The 24,735-nt window shown below is 39.0% G+C and overlaps 1 protein-coding gene across 3 annotated transcripts in view; it reads right to left on the bottom strand.

Annotated features, from left to right (window-relative positions):
* RYR2 (ryanodine receptor 2) overlaps positions 1 to 24,735 on the bottom strand; it is a 694,605-nt gene that overhangs the window by 250,971 nt on the left and 418,899 nt on the right. For all 3 annotated transcript variants that reach the window (XM_087431907.1, XM_087431906.1, XM_087431905.1), the window contains 2 exons: positions 10,323 to 10,482; positions 6,784 to 6,931 (listed from right to left, as the gene is read on the bottom strand). In XM_087431907.1, the coding sequence (XP_087288033.1) occupies positions 6,784 to 6,931; positions 10,323 to 10,482 (308 nt within the window). The remainder of the gene's footprint in view (positions 1 to 6,783; positions 6,932 to 10,322; positions 10,483 to 24,735) is intronic.

The following is a 24,735-nucleotide window of genomic DNA, read 5'->3' on the forward strand; positions in this document are numbered from 1 at the left end:
ACTGGGGCTTTGGGGGAAAAAATAAATAAATAAATAAAATAATTCACTAGAGGGGCTCAATAGCAGGTTTGAGCCGGCAAAAGGCATCAATGAATTTGAAGATAGCTCTATTGAGGTTATCGAGTATGAAAAACAGAAAGAAAAACGGGAATGAAGAAAAATAAGCACAACTTCAGAGGCCTGTAGGATACAATCAAGTGTCCAAACATACACATAATGGAAGTCTCTGAAGGAGAGGAGAGAGAAAAGGGCAGGAAGAATATTTACAGAAATAATGACCAAACATTTTCCAAATTTGATGAAAAACATTAATGTACATATCCAAAAAGCGCAACAAAATCCAAGTTGGACAAACTCAAAGAAATTCACATAAGACACATCACGATCAAACTATGGCAAGAGAAAGACAGAATCTTGAAAGCACCAAGAGAGAAGCAGCACATCACATATGAGGATCCTTAATAAGAGTAACAGCCAATGTTTCATCAGAAAACATGGAGGCCAGAAGGCAGTGTGATGACATATACAAAGGGCTGAAGGAAAAAAGGTCAACCTAGAATTCTACCTTCAGCAAATCTTTATTGCTCTCTTCAAGGCTTCCAACAGAGTCTAGCCCTCTCCCAGTCTTCCCCCTTAGCAAAAAAGCTCATTTTATACATCAACAGAAAATAGTAACTGCACAGCAAGAACTCCCTCAGTTTCCTTCCGATTTTCCATGAACAGAGGTTTCTGCATTCTCTTCAATCCTTACTTCTTTCCCACCAAACTTAGGGGAGCAGGTGTTCTCCCTCTGATATAAGGCCAATCCCTTCACCCATGCTCTGAATTCATTCTACTCACCACCCCCTTAAGAGACCACACTTCATCAAGCTCCTCTCCTTTATTTTCAACCTCTCCCTTTCTACTGGTTCTTCTCTCAGCATATAAAATAGTCCAAATTTCTCCCACTAAAAATATGAAATCTCTAACCCTCTCTTTCTCTCTAGCAATAGTCTCAGTTTTGTATTTATATATGTAATTGAGTCCTGGTAGCTCTGTCTAGTTGTCTCACATGCAACTCAAACTCAAAATGTTTAAAATCAAACTCCGAATCTCCCAATACCCCATCTCTTTCTGCTTCAATTCCTGTGTTCCCTGTGAATGTGGATGTACTTGACATCTATTAACCCAGAAACCATCCCAGACAACTCTTTTGTCCTTCTGCTGATTCTATTTCTAAATGTCAAACAATTCCGTCCTATTCTCTCTATTCACAGTATTGTCTAAGATCAGGCCTTTAACACTCCTCATCGAAACTTCTTTCATAGCCACCAAAGTGCTGTCCCCACCTCCAGTTTTGTTCACATTCAGCCCATTCTCCAAAGAGCCACTAGAGTAATTTTTTTAAGTAGAAAAATTTCTCTTTCAATATCTGCCTCTTCTAATTCATTTCCTGCCACTTCTCAAACTCCACTCTACATTTGGCCATGCAAAGCTATCTAAAATTTTCATATGCAATCCCCCTTGTGCCTCCAAGCCTTTGCACATACCATCCTCTCTGCCTGGAAGACATGAACCTAGTTGATTCCTACTTATCCTTCTAAATTTTACCCTAGCTTTACGTACCTTGGTGGTTTTAAAACATGTCTACAAAAATTTTGTCACACCTCCTTTCAAAATATGTGGGCTTGAGTGTGGGCTGCATTTAGTGACTCACTTCTAACAAACAGAATATGGTAGAAGTAATTATAACAGGCACTGAGGCTTCTTCCTCACACTATCTCTTAGATTATTCACTCTAGAGGGAGCCAGCTGCCATGTGAGGGCACTCAAGCATCTCCATAAGGAGGTCTATGTGACAAGGAACTTAGGCTTCTTGCCAACAGCCAGAGAGAAACTGAGTCCTTTAGCCAATAATCATGCAAGTGAACTATCTTAGAAGCAAATCCTCCAGCCCCACTGAAATCTTCAGCTGACTGCAGCTCTGGTCAACTTGGTAACAAACTCAAGAGAGACCAAGATCCAGAACCACCTGACTAATCCACTCACAAATTCATAACCACAGAAGCTTTGAGATAAGAAATGTTTGGTGTTTTAAGCCATCAAGTTTGGTGGTGAAATCTGTTACACAGCAATAGATAACTAATATACCTCCTCTATGAACATTTCTCCACCAAGCTGAATTAAACTCTGTGCTGTAACAGTTGGGCACTAATGCTTACACCATATAACAGTGTTGACAATTTAGTCTATCTTTCCTGCCTACCCTGAGAGCTACCTGTGGGCAAAAATTGTTTTATTCATTTTTGAATCCCCAGAACTAGGCACAATAGATGTTCAATAACTATGTATTAAAATCAAATCAAAATTAGGATGATTTGAAATATAGAAGTAACATGTAACCCAAACATGGATTTTGTAAATATAAGCTCCTTTTCTTTCTTCTTGAAATTCAGGTAAGTCACAAGAAAGTAGGTAACTATAAGGTAGTAATAAATTGCCTCGCAGGGGCCTTAACATAAGATGAAATTATATTATGGTTGTAAATAGTATAAAACATTATATGTCATCAGAATAATATCTTATCCAGCATCATCTTGGAATAAAGTTCTCCCTAAAAGTGAATACATCAGATATGGCACAAACTGTTAAACTGCATAACTGACACAGTTTATGCCATTAACTGATAATGTCTTTAAAAAATAATCATCAGTGATTATTTTTTTTTCTGGCATATACTGCACATTTCTTTGTATGGCATAAAATGTACTCCCCTTCTTGGATACTGACCATAATTAACTCTTTCCTTGAAGACTCAAGTAAAAGTTATACTAGAAATGCGAACTTGTTTCAACACTCAAAAATCAATGTTATTCACATTATGAGCAGAATAAAGGATAAAAATATACAATCTCAATAAATGGCAAAATTCAACACTCCATTCATGATAAAAGTTCCCAACAAACTAGGAATAAAAGAGAATTTCTTCAACCTGACAAAGGGCATTTATAAAAAGCCTATAGTTTACATCATACTTAATGGTGCAACATTGAAACTTTTTCCCTTAAGATTGGGAATAAGGTAGGATAACCTCTCTCACCACTTCTATTCAACATTGTAATTCTTCATTACAAAAAAAAAATCTGACAAATTTAGCCAGATCATAGGATATAAGGTCAATATACAAATATCAATTGTTTCCCATATTCACAATGAACAACTGGAAGATGAAATGAAATTAAAACTAATTTCATTTACAATAGTATCAAAAATATCAGATGAATCTTGAGGCCAGCCCTGTGGCACAGTGGTTAAAGTTCGGCATGCTCTGCTTTGGCAGCCTGGGTTCGCAGGTTTGGATCCTGGGCGCGGACCCGCACTGCTCATCAGCCATGCTGTGGCAGCAACCCACGTGAAAAATAGAGGAAGACTGGCACAGATGTTAGCTCAGGGCAAATCTTCCTCAAGCCAAAAAAAAAAGAAGATTGGCAACAGATACTAGCTCAGGGCCAGTCTTCCTCAGCAAAAAAAAAAAAAATATATATATCAGATAAATCTAACAAATAATGGGCAAAACCTCTACTCTGAAAACTACAAAACAATGCTGAGATAAACTAATGAGGACCAAAATAATGGAGGATGCACCATGGTCATGAATTGGTAGACTAAATATTATTAAAATGTCAATTCTCCACAAACTGATCTATAAATTCAACTGTAATCCCATCAAAATCAAATTTACAAGTTGAATCTAAAATGTATATAGAAATGTGAAGGAAAAAGGAGAGTGAAGAAACTCTTAAAAAAGAAGAAAGAAGTTAGAAGACTCACCCTATCTGATTTTAAGATTTGTTATAAGGTGATAATAATAAAGATGGTGTGGTATTGGCTTAAGGATAGACATATAGATCAATGGAACAGAATGGTCAATAGATATTTGACAAAGGTGCCAAGGTAATTTAATGGGAAAGGATAATTGTTCCAACGAATGGTGCTGGGACAGCTGGATGTCTATCTGGACAGAAAATGAACCTTGACTTAACCTCACATCATACACAAAAATTAACTCAAACTAGATCACAGACCTAAACAAAAAAGTTAAAACAATAAAAGTTCTGGAAGAAAATGTAAGAGAGAATCTCTGGTTTCGCATAGGCAAAGATTTCTTAGGGCATAAAACATACAACCATAAAGAGAAAAAATAATAAATGGACCTCATCAAAATTAAGAATGTCTGTTCTTTGAAAGATCTCATTAAGAAAATGAAAAAGCACCCCACAAACTGGAAGAAGATATTCCTAATATCTGACATAGTTCTTATATCCAGAATACATACATAAAACCTACAATTCAATGAAAAGATGACAAAACAACCCAGTTTTTTAAATGGATAAAAGATTTGAACAGACACCTCATAAAAGAAGATATACCAATGGTTGATAAGTATAGGATAAGATGTCAACATTATTATTCACGAGGAAAATGCAAATTAAAACTACAATAAGATACCAATTCCCATCTACCAGAATGGCTAAAATCAGAAAGACGTACTACCAATTCTTGGCCAGGAGGTAGGAGCAACTGGCACCCTCATATATTGTTCATGGGGGTAAATTTGCAGAGCCATTTGGAAGTTTCTTATAAAGTGAAGCATACATCTGTCCTATGACCCAGCGATTTTACTCCTAAGCATATACCCTAAGAGAAATGAAAGTATAAATCTACACAAAGACTTGTCTATAAATATTCATAGCAGCCTTATTCATAATAGACAGAAACTGGAATCACCCAGACCTTTAACCATAGGAGAAAGGATAAGCAAATTGTGGTTTATTAGTACAGTGGAACACTACTCAGCAATTAATTCTGTGATACATACAAAAAAAAAATGTACGATCACAAAAACATTATGTTGAGCAAAAGAAGGCAGATACAAAAATAAAATATATGTAGTGATTACATTAATGCAAAGTACAACAGACAAAATTAATCTGTGATGACAGAATTTAGAAAGGGGTTACTTTGTTGGGGGCAGGAGGAAAGTCTCTCTGATGAAGAAAATGTTCTACATGTTGTTTTGGGTGGTGGTTCTTTTCCTGTGTACAATTGTCAAAATTCACCAAATTGAACACTGCATCTTATTATATGTAAATTATACCTTAATTTAAAAATATAATTAAAAAAGATCCAATTAGCTTTGAGGGCTTATTCTAGACCAGACAGTTGTAGAACTCTTTCTGATGGTTATGTCTTGGTTAGAAGCCTTTTATCATCTACTTCCAACCCAGTGGTCGTGTGGACTACATACTCCTTAAGACAGGGATCGTTTCAGTATCTTGCATACCTAGCAGCATCTGCTTCATAATGAGTCTACCAAATATTTGTTGCTACAAAGCTGACCTCAAGATAAACAAGAAGTTATATTATGATTATGAATATTACTGTTATCAAGAAGATACCTAATTTTATTTGCAGCAAATATAAGGATTCAGCACTAAGAGCTGTCGAGATGCTAACTACATGCTGATTCAACTTCCAGGACTGCAATTTGGAATCAGAAAGTCTGGGGTTGGGATCCTGCATCTACCACTTAGTAAACAGGAAGACACAGAGGTCTCTGAATCTCAGTTTCCTTATCTGTAAAATGGGTATAATACATGGACCCTCCTCATAGAGTTACTGTGAGGATTAAATGATAATTGTAAAGGTCTTATAAACACTTGCTGCACATGATAAGTACCATATAAATATTAGCTATTACTACTATTTAAGGTCCAGATTCCTATGCACAGATACTACACTGAAAATATTAGTCAGGAAATTTGGGATAGATTTTTTAAAAAGTCCTATCAAAAAAATACCAGCATGATAATGAAACACAGACCTCATTTCATTTTTGCAAACTTTAAAATATGGATATTAATATCAACTCAAACTGCAGGAGCAAAGGATTAAGGAGTTAATCATTTTAAACATATTCTTAAAAGGTATTATTTAAGGGAAATGTGTTCTTTTTAGAACCTTTAAAAATCCATTTATTCAACATATCTTTATCAGGTGCCTATTCTTTCTTTCTTTTTTTTTTTTTTTGTGAGGAAGATCAGCCGTGAGCTAACATCCATGCCAATCCTCCTCTTTTTGCTGAGGAAGACCGACACTAAGCTAACAGCTATTGCCAATCCTCCTCCTTTCTCCCCCTTTTTCTCCCCAAAGCTCCAGTAGATAGTTGTATGTCGTAGCTGCACACCCTGCTAGTTGCTGTATGTGGGACACCACCTCAGCATGGCCAGACAAGTGGTGCGTCAGTGCGCGCCTGGGATCCGAACCCGGGCCACCAGTAGTGGAGCACGCGCACTTAACTGCTAAGCCACGGGGCCGGTTCCCTTCAGGTGCCTGTTCTAATGTGGTTTCCTTAAAGCAAAATACCTGTATGTATGAGGATAAATAATGAAGGCTTAGAAAACACTAGCTCCCACTATAGGTTTACTCCCATAAACAACTAAAACCAGCTCTTCTGAAGGAGAGTTCCAGAAAGTATCAGAATCAGAGTTAAATGTTCACCTCAGACTCTTCAGGAAGGTAAACCCATTTCTTCCCCCTGCAGAATCACTGCAGACCTGAGCCACTCTGCCCAGAGACGGATCTAATTCTTCAAGTGTCCAGGAAAAAAAAATCTACTGACCTAAATTATATACTTAGACTAAAGCACTGTGTCTTGTACTCCCCCTTTTACTCATTTATTTGGCTTTAAAGAACTACTACAGGATTTTGCAACCATAGGAGAACAAAGCAAAACCAAAATACCATGGTCTTGATCTGGCGCCTCCAGGTTGTAGCCATACCCCAGCAGCGTGCGCACGGCCTCACGGAGGCTGTCCTTGTTTGACTTCTTGGTTCGGTCATCTAGAAGGGCGTAGGGAACAAGGCGAGGGTTTCTTCTGTTCTTTACATCCTACAGGAAGAAAAAAGGTTCATGGTCATCAATGCAATACCAACAGCTTTTGGAAATGAGACAGCCACCAAATACATCAAAATGTAGAGCCTCTGAGGGTAAACACTGCCCCTTCCATGTTTCCTTTGTCTTCTCAGGCAATACAAGTTACTGAACCACTATCAATATAAAAGATTTAATCAAATGAATAACTGCATCAATTTAAAGCAGGCCCCCTCTATGAGAAGAAAAAGTAAAAATAACAACAGCAATAACAAAAGCCAAGTTGAAGGATCTCTTTAACCATCTTCCATCTGCCATGGTCACAAGGCAATGGGTTAACTCAGAGAACATATAATTTCCTTGCACAGTTGACTGACAAGTTTTTGTTACAAAAGGAGTCAAATTAGTACTGGTCACTTCTCAGTGATTTTGTGTCAATGGACAACACAAGGCTGCTGTCCCTTCTTAAGAAAAAACCCAGCGTGTTACAAAAGGCCATTCTATGACCTCAAATAGCTTGAAAAATATGCATTAAGTTGACTCCATCAACCAGTGATACCAGGTAATACCAGGAGGACCGACATAACTAGAAAACTCACAACATGTCTATTGTAAAAGAGGCTCCAAGTTTAAAATGAGGTTAAAATGGTGTTGACAAAGCAAGAAAACAGGCTATCTTGCTATCTTGGCAAAAGGATCTCTAATTTTAGAGTAAAGTAGAAAACTTTCTCTCACGGGAGGTGGAGGTGCACCAACGACAGCAAATCTTTGGGGCACTACTACTTAAGACATCGCTTCTTTTCCTTCACTCACTGAGACTCTGCTCCATATTTCAAGCCCACACTCAATTCTCAATTTACCTTAGCTTGAAGAAGAATTAGGAGGCTGTGGACAGTCCCAAACCTTCTCAAAAAAACAAGCTTTGTGGTGGACAGGGTCTGTTCTGGTTGGCTAGGAGCAAGGAAAAAGCTGTTTCCTACTTTCTTCTTCCCTCTCTCTAGCAAATTTGTACTAAATACCTAATCTTGAATACATGCACACCTACTGACACAAAGTCAAAATCATCTGGGTTGCTTGGCAGGCAAGAATAAACAAGCAGTGTAAACAGAGTGCTTGCACTGCCGGGGCAGCTTCAAGACACACGAGCCTGCGCCGTTCCCTTTCAACATGCTTGCTGCCCCCCAACTCTTCCCATATAGAAATTCAGAAGCCTCTAATGAACCATACTCTCTGGAAATGGTATCCTGGGAATCTGACTGTTAAAAAGAGCTCCCCAGGGATTTCCATGCACACTAATGTTTGAAATCAAGCTAGAGAGACAAAGAAGAGGTATCTGAAGTAAACCCCTGCTCTCAAGGAGTTTACAATCTAGTTCTGAATTAGATTATGTTAACAAGATGGTGACGAAAAATGAAAGACAACACTCATTCAAATAATCCAGCAAACGTGTGCTATGTCAGTGGGGAATGTGGTGAAGGGACGGGAGGGGCAGCTGGGAGAGGGGATGGAGAATGGTTCAAATGAGAGCCTTGTGTTTTTTTTTTTTTGTGAGGAAGATCAGCCCTGAGCTAACATTCATGCCAGTCCTCCTCTTTTTGCTGAGGAAGACCAGCTCTGAGCTAACATCTATTGCCAATCCTCCTCCTTTTTTTCTCTTCCCCTTTTTCTCCCCAAAGCCCCAGTAGATAGTTGTATGCCATAGCTGCACATCCTTCTAGTTGTTGTATGTGGGACGCTGTCTCAGCATGGCCGGACAAGCGGTGCAACGGTGCGCGCCCAGATCCTTACCCGGGCCGTCAGTAGCGGAGCACATGCACTTAACCGCTAAGCCACGGGGCCGGCCCCTAGAGCCTTGTGTTTTTACGAGGAAAGGAACCACATGCACAAGGCAGGAGCACCCTCCAGGAAATCCTGGTTTGTCTGACAGAACCACATGGTCTTCAAGGCAAGTAAGCCCTCCTTCGGCAGAGAGCAATTATGTACTCCTTATTCTCCTGTGGTTCAAGGTTCAGGTTCACACACGCACGCACACTCACACACACAAATGCTAAAGCAGATTTAGTGTTGACATTCTCATCAGTTACAACCAGTTTAATTCAATATAAAAATATCATCTTATCAGGTAAATTAAAGCTATTTAAGTTTTCTTTAGCCTTCCGAATGACAAAAGTCACTGGCTTAGAAAGATTTTGGAAATACATTTTTCACACCAAAGTTTAGGCTTTATACCAAACCATAGTCTAAGCCTATAAGTAACACTCCATCTTATTCCTGAAAATCTTTAAGAAAAGGCAAGCCACCATGAGCTGGCAAGAGGCACTGCATTGTGATCAAGAAGTGAAGAATTATGGTTCTGGAGTCAGAAGGCTCGATCCCAACCTGGTTCCGCCCTCTGCGTAGAATTGGGCAAATGGCTCTCTCTAAGGCTCCCTGTTCACCATATGTGCAGTGGGAATAAAAACTGTGCATCCTTCATGGAATTGTTGTGATAGGTAAAGAAGAAAATACATGTAAAACTCTAAGCATAGTGACCAGTATCCAATAACAATAACAGACTGTTGTACAGTATTTGTTAGATGCCAGGCACTGTCGTAAGCCTTTTGCATACATAAATTATATAATGAAGTTAAATAATTTACTGATGAGGAAAACAGTGGCACAGGGAATTTAATTTAAGTAGCCTGACCAAGGTCACTAACAGGCAAGCCTAAAATTTGCTCTTAACCCCTCTGCTGTGCTGCCTCAATATGCACTCAGTGACTGTTAGTTACTCCCATGAGTGCGACCATTAATAGAGATCCATGATTCTGAAATCCAGAAAACTCATTTTTTATTAAGTTTAACAAAAACTCATTTGGTGGCAAAATATGATCTGAACTGATGCAAGGCTGTTTCTAGTCTTTATTTATCCCTCTCGGTATTATCATGCCCACATCGCACTGAACAAACAGCAATTTATAGTCTGCTGCCCTGCTGAGGGTGCGATGCAACATGTAATACATCATCACATCAGGATTCTGAAAACCAAAAAATATCTGGATTCTGAAATTCACCTGGCCCCAGGGGTTCTAAATAAGGAATTGTGGACTTCTTTTATTGTTCTTTTATCTCAATCTTCTCACATTTCGAAAGTTTCTCCTAAAATACAACCTCAGAGAGAGAAATGCCACAAAACCACATTATAAATCACCGTTCTGGTAATATTCACTGCGTACCTCACGATAGCACCCAGAGTTGGGGTCGTCTGACTTAAGTCCAGCATGAAACAGGTGCTTTAGCACAAATATACATTAAAATATCTATATAGGTTTTAAAACAGTCATTATTTAATCTCTTCTGTTACAAATAATACTGATTCCCTCTTACGTAAATCTCAGCCCTCGTGCCATAGAGCTAAGTTCCCACGTACCTGCTGGATGCCGTAAGTCCAGCCTTGCCGGATTCGATCCCGGGCCCACACATTATGAGCATTTTCTGCCAGCTTGTCCACCATCGCTTCCTGAGACGGGGTGAGTTTGATAAAGCTCAGGTCCATTGGGGCAGGCTTGTATCCACTTGTCAGCTGGTAACTACAAAGCAAAGCAAAAGAAATACACAATTGACCTTCTCACAAGAGTCAAGGTTTAAAACTCCCTATAATCGTTTTTTTTGCGGCCCTATCTAATTCCAGTTGTTCCATAAACCACAGCGGTAACCACTGGTAATGCACCAGTCAGCAAGCCTGGGCCCCTTTTCACTTAAGCTAATAACTCAGTAGGTGGAAAGGCCACACGATCTTTATGTTTTCATTTTTACACCAGTAAAACAGAAATGAGACAACTTACCCATTTGAGGACTTATCATTGTTTGTGTTCCTAACAACTGAGGCTTTTGTATAGCATAAATCAAAATATCAGTAATTGATTAAAACATTTGATGAGTTTCTGTTCCTAAGTTCTCATTTTTCTTCAACTTTTAAATGTAATATTAATGTAATATTTATTTCATAAATCTATGTATCCTTTCAGATACTAGCTTTTCATTATTCTATAGGGAAATTTTAATGCATTTATCAATTATTTCCATATCATCATTCTTGTTAGGAAAAATTAGGAAGCCTCTAGATAAGAAAGAGACTAGGAAATCCCAGGTATATAATCACCTAAAATATTAGTAAGGCATGGATTTTAGGAAACTCTTACCAGAGACTATTTCCACACTCTGAGCTGGAGAGAGAAGATACTAAAACGAGTACAAGTTTTAATCTTTTAGAGAAATATAAAACTGAAAATACAAAATTTTCAACACTTATATTGGGGGAATAGTACTGCCCTGCTATACACACACACACACACACACACACACACACACACACAGTTGTCTCATTCTATTAACTACAGAGACTGGCGCAAAGCCTATTTTCCAGATGTTTCTCTTTCATTCTTCTGTCCTTGGTGTATTTCCTATAATCCACTATGCCTTGAGGTCAGGATCTGTTTCTTTCTTTTTTTTTTTTAATTTTATTTATTTATTTATTTATTTATTCCCCCAAAGCCCCAGTAGATAGTTGTATGTCATAGTTGCACATCTTTCTAGTTGCTGTATGTGGGATGTGGCCTCAGCATGGCCGGAGAAGCGGTACGTCAGTGCGCACCCGGGATCCGAACCCGGGCCGCCAGCAGCGGAGCGCGCGCACTTAACCGCTAAGCCTCGGGGCCAGCCCCAGGATCTGTTTCTGATCCATTTTTCTAACTGCAATTATACTTAAAACAGTGCTGGAAGATAGCAGCCTTTCAAACTATAGTTTTTGAAAGACTTAACTTTATTTACGAAATTAATATAAAGAAACATGCATCTTCATCTCCAAGATTCTCCTTTTGTGCAAATGAAGAAAATAAAATTCACCACATAATTATGCTGTTAAAAAAATTAATTCTCAGAACGTGAGAAAATGGTCTTTATGATAAAACTATAAGTAATCTTTCTTCTTTGAATTATTCTGGGCTCTGGCTACCATGATTACAGGTAAGCTCCTTGACAGCAGGGAGTGGGCCTGCTTTGTTCCTAGCTGTCCCCAGAACCTAGACTAGTGCCCGAAATGTGGTAAGCATTCAATAAAAATTTGTGAAATGAACCGACGTATAACAGCTACAAATAATTATTTAAGGTTGAATAAAGTTGACTTTACCTTAATTACTCCTATTTCATTATAAAACATCTTGTATTTTATAAATGATTTATCTACAGACAAAAGTTTTAGAAATATTTTGTTTTGTTTAAGTAGATTAGACTGGTCTGGTAATTTCAATAATTACGGCTAATTACCGCCTTCTGTCATTCAATTTACATTCACAAGCTAAGTTTATAGACATGAAATTTCATTCTGTTTTAAATCAGATCTCTGCATGTCTGATTAATTAAAAATATCTTTTCCTTTGGTTTTCTTTTCTTTTCTTTTTTTTTTTTTTTTTGGTGAGGAAGATCGGCTCTGAGCTAACATCTGTTGCCAATCCTCCTCCTTTTGCTGAGGAAGATTGATCTTGGGCTAACACCTGTGCCAATCTTCCTCTATTTTATATGTGGGATGCCGCCACAGCATGGCTTGAGGAGCGTTGCCTCGGTCCGCACCCGGGATTCGAACCTGCAAACCTCGGGCCGCCAAAGTGGAGCGCACGAACTTGACCACCAGGCCAGCCCCATTCTTTGCTTTTTTTTTTTTTTAATAAGGAAGCCACATAGGATTTTTTAACCAACACACAAATCATTGTATTTTATAGCATTCTGATGTTTAAATAGACAAACCTGTGCAGTTTAAACAGCCTATACACAAGTTCTCATTTCGAAAATATTTTCTTCAAGAAAGCACTTCCAATGCATTCAAATGCACCAATAGGTGATCAAGCTAGAACAGCCTAATTTCCAAGTTTAACATTATTTGCCGGAGGCAGAGTTAGGAGCAATGATAAAGAACTGTCTTTTGTACTCTCCCATCTTCCCATCTCTACTTCTCACCCTTCTCCTGACTTTCCCCACAATCATCCAGCACACAGTAGCACAATAGCACAATTCTCTTTCTTCTCTCATTTTCCAGTGGCCCTGACGCCTCCTAGTTCTCATAGAGGAGACACATATGACAAAGTTTTGAAATTGATCAATGAATAATTGATTAGAGCCTATGCTAACTTAATGAGGGATATGTGCATTCTAAAAGAAGAAAAACCCTTCCTCTGGCAACCTGTTCCAATGGCAGACTTTCCAGCAATACTTCATATGGAATGAGGAGGTATTTTTGAAAGGTGGAGGGTGGGAAGGAGGTCCTTCCACATAAAAAACTTTTAGATAAGTTCTACTAATGTGTAAAGCGGATAATATTGGCAGAAACATTTCTCACTATTTTCTAAATTTTCCTCTTCCTATACAGAATATCTACTAGAGTTACTTTAATTTGTGATTGCAATGAAAACCCACAGAGATGCATTTGCAACTGCTCATTTGAAAGAGCACAATAATTAGTCCATGCTCATTTTCAGATGTAACTGCAATTTATTTTACTTGCTTTTCTTTATAACCTTGTGCAAGAAAGGATTTGAAGCTTAAAGTGGTTTTTTAAACGGCTAATAATGTCACCCAAATTAAAGTTACCAACTCTCATTTCACCTGAACCGTATTTCTACACTGTTATACTTCAAATCAGCTTCTAGAGTGAAAATAAATATAAATATCTTTGAAATCCATAGACTTCAACCTACTATATTTGATAAAAATGCAGACATCATGACTGCTTTAACCAAGCAAATTAGTGATATCAACAACGATTTATAAAATCAGTTTTCTGTTTGTAGGACACGTTGACAAAGTAAGAATCAAATCATTATATAGAAATAAGATTTTTAAGAAATATATAAATGTACTTTGGCAAATAATGCCCATTTCATCTTATTGATACAATTTAATTACGTACATAAAGATCAATCAACTGCTAATATGCACCACTATCTTTTTGTGGTTGGAAAAAAACAAAGCTTTTGAATACAATGTGATTGACATGAATCTTGCAAGCTAAATGGCTTCAAGTAAAGTTTCAAATTGATATCCAGAAATTTAAAAGAAATAAAGAAAAGATTGCTATAAGAATTCTTGGGAAGTAGAATTTCATAACACAAATAACAGAGAAAAGTCATATTGTAACCATGGGCCCTGCAGGACCAGTTCAACTGACCCCATCTCATTAACAGGTATTAAGAGTGGTTTTGGGGTCGGCCTGGTGGCGTAGCAGTTAAGTTTGAGTGCTCCACTTCAGTGGCCCAGGGTTCGCTGGTTCGGATCCCAGGCGCAGACGTACACACCACTCATGAGCCATGCTGTGACGGTATCCCACATACAAAATAGAGGAAGACTGGCACAGATGTCAGCTCAGCGACAATCTTCCTCACCAAAAAAATTTTAAAAAGAGTGATTTTTCAGGAACTGAGACCCCTTGTCCACTTCAGGCCAGTTCAGCCCACCAACCCTTCAACCAGGCCTGCAAAAAGACTGCATAAGTGACCTTTTTGACGTCCAAGGGTTGAAAACTCCACCCTCAGATCATGCTAACACCACCAATTTGTGAACATCCTGTGAAGAGCCATGAAGCTTGACAACGCTTGCACAGAGCATCAATTACCTCACTTCTCCTTACCTCCAAACATCTCTCTCCACGCTTCAGACCACCCTACCCTTCATCCATAAATTTTGCCCCAAGCCCTGGATCAGGGAGACAGATATGAGAGCATATGCTTCTTGTCTCCCTGCAGATTGATCGCAAAAGTAAAGCTACTTTTCTTTTCGCAAAGGCTGTTGCCGTTAACAATGGCTTTTTATGCGTATTGCATGGCAAGCCCTTGCTCAGTAAGAATGTTGTTAGTAATTATACTAATACAAAATATGTATAGCTCATATTAGAGACATCTACGTATTACATTCTATCTTCTTGCGCTTTCTGGGAAAATCCTGCCAGAATCAGTCAATATATCCCTTTCTCCTCCAATCTGTTGGTTTAGTAGGTATAGTTTTTACTTCCCTTACTTTAATATGCAAAGTCTGTGTGCCATCAATCATCTTGGAAATTTAGCTTATGAGGAATATATATAGAATTAAACAAATGCATTCAGTACATTCACTTTCCAAAGTATCAAAATTCTTTTGTAGTTATTAGGCCTTAGTTTTATTTTGACGTAGTATATAATCCAATAAGTGTTTTTTAAATAGTGAGATTAATACATTACATAAACTGGGCTTCATTTTCTTTATAGTAAAATTTCTTTTTTAAATACCTTTTTGCCTGGGAAAAACAAAACTGGCAAAATGCCCGTTTCATTTGCATCCAATTACCAAAGATATAAACAAAAAATTGATAGCACCTGGCCCCACTGATGAGGTGTCACATTAAGGAGTAATTCAGTTTTGGGCCGGCCCTGTGGCTTGGTGGTTAAGTGCGCGCGCTGCGATGCTGGTGGCCCGGGTCCGGATCCCGGGTGCGCATCGCGGCACCACTTCTCCGTTCATCCTGAGGCCGAGTCCCGCATACAGCAACTAGAAGGATGTGCAGCTACGACATACAACTATCCACTGGGGCTTTGGGGGGAAAAAATAAAATAAATAAAATCTTTAAAAAAAAAAAAAGGAGTAATTCAGTTTTGTGTTTCGTTCCCCCACCCACATTCTTCCTAAGCAGGTACTCTAAATGCACCTTTGAGAAAAGTGTTCAGCACAATATCACTAAAGGACCAATTAAAGTGGTTCAACAAAAATGTGGCAGAATACCAAAAACACTAAGCAGCAAGCCTTTTCGTTTTTTCCAGCCTCTCCCAGCTCTCAAGCTTACTTGTTTAATACGAATCAGGTTAAATGAAGCTTGGAAGTCATTACATTGTGAAAGACGTGAGGTAAACATGAAAAGATTATGTCCAAGTTCAGTGGATGTTAGCTGTAAATTTCAAAACCAAATCAGCCCTTCAAATACCTTGGAACAAATGGGAAAATCTCAGATGACTGCACACCAGAGATACTAAGAACAAGATTTGCTGGAAGCACATCTACTAAAAATGACTGCTGGGCTGACATTTTCACAGACAGAATATAGAGTGTGGGAGATCAAGATTTGGCCACCCTGAAATGTATCTCTTTACCTTGATTGTTTTCTCTGAGGGACATTTGACCTCCCCCACTAACTGCCTAAAGAATTTGACATGGTGGCTCCTTCCTGGAACAGTTCTTCTATCATGACGGCTATAAAGATAATGTAGGATAGAGGTTACAATAGGAAAGGCACCAAGCCCCTTTTATCAAAAACTCTGTCTCTCCCTGACCACATTTTCTATAGATGACCCTGAAAAGAATTGTCTTCCTGCCCTCTGAAGTCCCAGGCCACTACCCGCCCCCAACACGCTCCTCGCCTTTAGCTGTAATACTTAAGCAAGCAGCTTAGACAGAGTGACGAGTTGCTCATTTCTGAGTTTCTCCCATGTATACATGTTATTAAACTCGGTATTATTTTCTCCTGCTAACCTGTCTTGTTAATTATTTGGCCAGCCATAAGAACCTTAAGGAAAAGGGCAGAGGAAGATTCTCCCTCTTCCCCCGACAAGAGAATATTCAAAAACCTTTCTGAAACCGGCAAACAGCCATTGATGGTTCAGCAGCTAGTAACTATGGGGGATTGGAATTTGCGAACTCAAAATATGTCTCTGCCTGAATGACATTTTGACCCCCACCCCCACTGACTTACCAGGGGAGTTTGGGATGGGAGGCCTGCCCCCAGAAAAGGCCATTACTATAGATATCTCCGGGTGCCTGGGTGGGTTGTGTTAAGCTCATTCTTAGTTCTAGTTACCCTTTATGAGAGACATTCACATTTGTAAAAATCTCCATTTGTAAAGGTATCTTCTTCCCTGCACCAGGAAGAAGGGGTGGGTGGCCTTACCTAGAAACTTATCAGAATGGTAGGCCAGGACTTAAATCTGCATGATAAACTTACTCATTGTTAACTGTGCTGTTTGGGCAATATGCTCTCTGACTCCCACTAGGTTCCTATAGATGACATCTCCCTGCAGCCTGGGTTACCATGGTAATGGGTGTTTGAGCTATTTTTTTCAGGAACTGAACCCCTTGTCCACTTCAGGCTGGATTGAGACCACCAACCCATCAACTAGGCCCTTTTTTTTTTTTTTTTTGTGAGGAGTACTAGCCCTGAGCTAACATCCAATGCCAATCCTCCCCTTTTTTTTCTTGAGGAAGAGTGGCCCTGAGCTAACATCCGTGCCCATCTTCCTCTACTTTATATGAGACACCACCACAGTGTGGCTTACCAAGTGGTGCGTTGGTGCATGCCCGGGATCCAAACCTGCGAACCCCGGGCCAATGCAGCAGAGCGCGAGCACTTAACTGCTTGTACCACCAGCCCTGCTCAACTGGTCCCTTTTGATGGCAAGAGGTTGGAACTCCACCCTCAGGGCATGCTAATGCCGCCATTCTGTGAACATGTGTCCTAGAAGAGGCATGAAGCCTGACTATGCTTGTGCAGATCATCAATCACCTCATCTCTCCTGACCTCCAATATTTCAGAGCACCTTGCCCCCTTCTCCATAAATACCCGAGTCCCTATTTTCGGGGAGGCGGATTTGAGGCCTGTTCTCCCGTTTTCCTCACTTGGCTGCCTTGTGATTAAACCCTGGCTGTCTGCAATCTTGTCGCCTCGGTGATTGGCTTTCTGGGCTGCGGGCAAAAATGGACCTGGTGCCATAACACTTCTCCAGAAAACAAATACAGAAGAATTAATTTCCATGTAGAAATTAGAAGCGAAAAGAACAAGGGATATATTTCCTCTACTACTTCACTTCTTTGTTTTGTTTTTACATGAAAGTGTAATATGATGATGTGCTCTGTGCCCCTCCCTCCCAATTCCTTTTTACCAATTCCTTTTTACTTCAAGGCTTTCCTCTAGCCCACAGTCCCTTTGAAACAAAACCATGAAGTAGCCACTGCCCCAATAAAGGGTAATTTCAAGAGAGAGACAAAAAAAAGCCATTCTTGGCTTTTGGATTTTTTAAATAGTCTTTGAAAATTCACTGTAGAGACAACAGTCTATAGAGAAAGGCCTTCTCATAGTAAAAGCTCTACTTTTGAATACCAAAAAAGCAAGGCCCTGATGCCTTGGGACATAAAGGAAGACCAGATAAAGGGCCTAGTCTCTCCAGTCCCAGTCAGGCTGAATGTTCCAGAGGCAAGAGAGAGGAGAGTTAGAGGGAAGCCAGCAAGCTCCATACCCCTGCCCAGGTGGAGAGCAGACCGATCCCAGAGCCGAGGTGAACTTCTGTCTTGCTTCCCAGATTGCACCCAGGAAAACGGCCAGTCCCAGAATCTGCCACATCCAACCTTGAGCAGCACAGCTTCAGAAGAACAGATATGGCAACAAACCAAGTCTAAGCTGACAGGCAAGCCTCCTACCTCCCTCCACCAACAGACTTGGTTCTCCAAGCCATCAGAGAGAACATCTTAGGTTTCCAGTACTCACTAAAGAGGCCCGAATGAAGCTAAAACAAGAGCAGTGACCCAGAGGACTCACAGAGATGAGGAGGAGAGACCCAATGTGTGGATCCATAACCAAAGACCAGTTGGGAAAACATGCATCCTGTTACACGCCAGCAGAGAAGGAAGACAACTGAGAGAGACTCTCTCCTCTGACCAAATCTGAGCCAGGCTCCTCTGAGTCCCATTTCTGACTAGGCCTCTGTTCTTGGGCTCTGTTCTCACTCTCCTTAGTCTAGTTTTAGCAAGAATCTTGCTGGATCAGTTTAACAAAAATCTCCCACCCTTGAAATCTGATCACATTCCTCATCCCCCACCCTTGATGTCTTATCACCCTGGTCTGCCTTCAGCAAGAAGCCTATCAAGTCAGTTTTCTCAGGACCCCACTTATTCTTGACATTTCCTCTTAGTAATTTCCATCCTCTGACCCCTACCCTGCTCCTTGGCTATAAATCCCCACTCGTCCTTGTTGTATTCAGAAAGGAGCCCAGTCCCCGATTACCATAGTTCCTGAATAAAATTTGCCTTTACAGGGCTTTAACTTCTGTCCAGCTCCGATTTTCTTTGACATATAATTCAGTCCATGACAGCAAACTCACACAAGAATGACCAAGGATCCAATGCCCCCTCCTCATCAGGGGAGTGTCCCAACTGTATGTAGCCCTCGGAGCAAGAGGCGGGTAAATCTTGAATTCAAACTAAACAACAAATATTCATTCAATGCTAGAATGTTTCAGGCCCTGTTCTAGTTTTTTTTTTTAAAAACCTCAGGGATACATCACTCTGTAACATGGACAAATAAGCTATATCATTATGGAAATTAGGTTCTGATGGGAAATCAGGCAGTAAACAAAATAAATGTAAAATAATAATGTGTTAGAAGATGTAAGTGCTGTGGGGCAAAATATGGTAGAAAAGGGGGCATGGGGGAAGCACAATTTTAAATAGGGCACAATTCTAAAGAAGTTACGGAGGACGACTTTGAGAAGATGATATTTCAATCAAAACTTAACTGTGAGAATAAACACAGAAACCATTGATTTTAATTGAGTTTGCACTGAATAGACTAGGATTAGATTTCCACTACCAAGCTGCGTTCTGGAGGCAAGGCCATTGGGTTTAAATACAAAATTAACTCGATCAGAGAAAATGAAGAACATTACATATTAGCACATTTTTAAATTTGTAGTCGGTGAAATTTACTCACTACACATAAAAAGAGTGTATAAACTTGTTTTACTTTTTCTTTCACAATCACAGCACCTCACCATTACAGAAAAATTCCAACTGTATTTGTAGCACCATTTTCAATTTAGGTAAACATTTACATAAACTGAATTGGGTACATGCGCTTGTGTCCATATAAACAGTATGTATATGGGGCTGCACATTCAGCATCCATCTAAGCATTCATTTCAAATTTATATGTACGTATACGCATGGAGCATTTCATTCTTAGCCTTTTATCTGCCCCAGCTACCACTCACCCCTCCATTCCCATCACTACCAGCCGCTTCACGGCATTAGGGGTAAGAAGTGGTGGAGGAAGGAGGGAATTTAGCACTAGTTTTAAAAATCTCTCAGATGCTTCAAATATGCTTTTTCACAACTCAACAGTACCTCTTACTTCCCAGTGATACATACAGGCAACCGGTTTCTGACCTACTATGTCTAGTGTTGATTTAGTAACAGATAAGTGCCAAAGAAAACTTTAAATAAATGGCATTGATAGTCAGACAAGGATTTTATTTTCATTTAAACCTATAGATTTTTTTAAAACCCTCAAATGCCTCAGGCATATTAGATATTGGGGACCACGAGCTCTGGGAATGGATTCCTTTTCAGTTGCATTTTTCTTTATTCCCATAGTAATTGGATTCTATGCTCATCAAACTATGCAGTGGGTCAAGAGTTTAATTTTACAATAAATGTGGGAAGATTTATGAATTTAAGAATAGACGATAATGTGTTGTACCTTTCAGCTGCCTGCTTGTTTTGAGAGAAGAGGAGGAGGAACGGAGAAAAGGAAAAGAGAACTACAACAAATCACATTCTACTCAAGTCCTCAAGGATTTTGAGATTTTTGTTACAGATGCTCTCCACTGTATTCTTCATCTCATTTATTGAATTCTTCAGTTCCACTCTTTCTGCTTGGTTCTTTTTTATAATTTCAATCTCTGGTAAAGAACTCCTTTTCATGAATTTTATTCCTGATTTCATTGAATTGTCTTTCTGAGTTTCTTGTAGCTCACTGAATTTACTAACAGCTTCTTCAAATTCTTTATTAGTAATATTCCGTGCCTTCTGAGCTCAGTTGCTGGAGAATTATCATTTTCATGATGCCATATTTCCTTGATTTTTCATATTGCTTGTAGCTACGCATTTCTGCTTTCACATTTGAAGTAGCAGACACCTCCTAAGCTTAGCTTTTACGTCTTCGCTGGTTCTTACAATTCACCAGGCTGCCTACTAGAAACCTCTCTTTTGTTTTTCAGAAGGTGGCACTATAGCTCGAGTCTGTGGTTTCTCGCTGGCCCACCAACCTTGCTCTGTCTTCCGCGCCCGCTGCTCCCTGTCTACCGAAGCTTGCTCTCTCAGATGCACTCCAGAGCGTGCATAAGGAGCTGGCAGGGGAGAGGGGCGAGGTGTGGGTTTAGCACCTGGTAAGGTGGGGGTGCCCACAGACCAGTAGGGAGATCCCTGGGGGTGGCACTCCCAGAGGCTCATGCATTGACTTCTGCAATCACTTCAAGGCCTTTGAAAGTCTTATCTGCCTCTTTCCGGATATCCTCCCTCCCTCCAGTTGCAGAGCTCCCACCTGAGTACTCCAGGTGCTGGTGGAGAGTAATAGGTTTCTCCAGCTGAACCCCAGCCACCTAGGGTAACTGGACCCTCCCTCAATGTCCTCCACATTCCCCACGGAAGAGCCAGCCTCCGCCAGATACATCAGCCTGATAAGCACCTTCTTGGGGGTGGGGCGGCGCTGAGAAAGTTTCTCTTACAGCCTCCGCTGCAACCAAACTCATATATTTTTTCTTCCAAGAGTGTGTTGACATATCCCTTTGGGAGGGCTGGACTTTGTAAGTTCTCTCTCATGGGTGAATGCCTGCCCAATTCAGCGCTCCCCAGATTCTTCCCAACAGCCGTGAGAGGGGTTCAGGAACTCGAGCTGGCTCTGCTGGGTCCACAGCGCTTATGGGGTTTGTCAATCTGCTACTGGCTGCACTCCTGGGTGAGAATCCTCTTGGGTCCCTTGGGGGAAGGTGCAATGTCTGGAAAGCCCCACAGAGGTGCTCTTGTTGGTGTATGGATGTCTAATTTGTTGATTTAAACGGGGATATAAAGGAGGATCATCTTCTGCGGCCATGTTGCTGACATAACTCCGAACCAGGTATTTTAGAAATGGGGAGCATTGCAGTAAACAAAGTCCCTGCTCCTTGTTGAGTGCGTATTTCAGTTAGGAGACAGAGAAATGAACCTCAGGTGTAGAAGTGCAATTTAAAAAAATAAAGCTGGGTAAAGGAAATGATCAGGCTATGATTGACAGGATGCTTAGAGAAGACCTCTCAGAGGAGTTTATATTTGAGCAAAGACTTAAATGAAGTGAGAGTTCTTTTGTGGTTTGTGTTTTTTTCTGATCAAAAAAAAATACTTCCCTACCTCATGGTCATGAAGATATTCAACTCATCTTCAACAAGTATTTTGTTTTAAGTAATTAGGTCTTGAATTAACCCGCAAATGTTGACGTATAGTGTAAGGTAAAGACTTAATCTGTTTTTTTTTTTTTTCTATTTTGCTAATTATTTGAATACCATTGATTGAATAGTTTTCATTTTCCCACTTATGTAATAAGACCTTTTGCATACATCAAATTTCCATATATGCATGTGTATATTTGCGGGCTCTCTCTGTCTCAATTTGTCTATCCCAATACCATTATAACACTGCCTTAATTATCATAGCTTTATTATAAGTCTTGATATCAGAAAAAGCATGTTTATCTTCATTTGTAAAAGACTTCTGCCTATTCTTGGGCCTTTGCAATTCCATATACATTTTAGAATTAGTTTATCAAACTGCTTGAAAACCTCTGGTGGTGGAATGACTAGAATAGTATTGACTTTAAGATTAACTGGGGGAGAACTGATTTATTTGTCTTATCATCCATGAACATGATCTATCTCTATTTATTTAGATATTCTTTAAACCAGAGTTAAACATTTTGTCCACAGAGGTCTTGTGCCTCCTTTGTTAGATTTATTCCTATGTTTCTCAACTGTCTTGGGGATTAGGGATTTCTTTTTTTTTTTTTTTTTACTTTGCATTTATAAATGCTATCTAAATGGTATTTTCAAAGATATTGACCTAGTAATATTGCTGAACTTATTGTAAACAAATAATGCTGTAGATTCTCCTGAATTTTCTATCTAATAATATTACCTACTATTGATGACTGTTTTCTTTTCAATACTCATACTTTTTTCATGTCTCATTGCATTGGCTATGTTGAATACATTAGGTAATAGTGGCTTACAATGCCTCTTTCCAGAATCTTAATGGGAAAACTTTTGGATTTTACCTTATAGATTATTGGTTGCTGTTGGCATTTTGTCAGGTTAAAAATCTCCTCTGAGATTATTGCTTGCTGAGAGTCTGTGTGTGTGTGTGTCTGTGTGTGTGTGTATGTGTGTAGATTTTAAACTATTAATTCAATTCCTTTAGTAGTTATATCTCTATTAACATTTTTCTTTCCTCTTGGGTCAGTTTTGATGTTATTCTACATAATTGTCCATATCATTTAACTTTAGAAAATTTTGGCATAAATTTATTACATTTTTCTATCTCTTCTGAAAATATCCCTAGAATTGCTAAAAGAAATAATTCTTTTGTCCTTTATCAATCTTTTCAGAGGTTTTTTTTTTCCTTGCTGATAAAGCTCTTAAAACATGCTTTCTCCAAGTATTGCTTTATGCATGCAATCCATATGTTTTGATATGAAGTCTTTTTCTTTTCCATTCTTGTGTTTTTAAATTTCCATGATATGTTTGATCCATAAGCTATTTAGAACTATGTTTTAAAATTTCTTTTTTTTTTTAATAATTTTATTTATTTATTTTCTTTTCCCCCAAAGCCCCAGTAGATAGTTGTATGTCATAGCTGCACGTCCTTCTAGTTGCTGTATGTGGGACACGGCCTCAGCATGGCCGGAGAAGCAGTGCATCGGTGCGTGCCCGGGATCCGAACCCGGGACACCAGCAGCAGAGCATGCGCACTTAACCACTAAGCCACGGGGCCAGCCCATAGAATTTCTAAATATGTCATGGCTTTATATGACTTTTTGGCTCTGCTGCGGTTACTCTTTGTGATTCAGTGAATATGATCTTTATGATATCAGTGTCCTCATGTACTAAAGGATGTTAAATTTTATAAAAGTTCCATGTGTGAAGTGTTCTATATATGTCTAGCTTTCAATTTGTATGCATTTAAATGTTTATTAATCTTTGTTAATATTTGTCTGTTATACATATCAGTTTCTGAGAGTTGTATTATCACTATGATTGTACATTGATCTACTTATTTTTGAAAATCGATTAATATTTTGCTTTTTGAAGCTGTTTTATTTGGTGCATAAATGAGTATTTATAGCATAATGCTTGTTTTCTTGATCCTTATACAGTGACCTTTTCTTAATTTTGCTTTCAGTTATTTTGTCTTACATAGGACAACGGATAAAAAGGAATCTGCACCAGTTTCTTTTTGAGTAATATTGATTGGTATAGCACGTTCTCATTTTTTTCAACATTTCTATATTCTGGATTACTTGATGTGTCTCCTATAGCTGGGTTTTATTTTTGTGACATGTGTAGAACATGAATTATCTTTTTTAATCCAATCTGACAATCTCTGTACCTCACCTGCAGAATTTAATCCATTTACGTTTGTTGTGATTAATGATATATATCTATCATGATATTTTTTGTTTTTAAAAATAACTATTTTTAATTCAAAAGAATATGCTTTAAAACATTATAATAAAATGAACTCCATTAATCCACCAGCACATTAAGAATTAGAACATTACTAACACCATTGTATCTATGTGGGTGCTCCTCTCCATCCTGTACCCTTGACTATACTCCATCCCAAAGACAGTTACTATCTAGAATTATGATTCTACTGCTTTAAAAAAAAAGTCTTATCAAATAAGCATATAGCACTAAATATATATATCTGTATATATATATTTTTATATGTGTATATATATATATATATATATT

The sequence above is a fragment of the Ceratotherium simum genome, chromosome 6 (genome assembly GCF_057802395.1).
Source record: "Ceratotherium simum simum isolate JZ-2026a chromosome 6, ASM5780239v1, whole genome shotgun sequence".
Classification (NCBI taxonomy): Eukaryota; Metazoa; Chordata; class Mammalia; order Perissodactyla; family Rhinocerotidae; genus Ceratotherium; species Ceratotherium simum.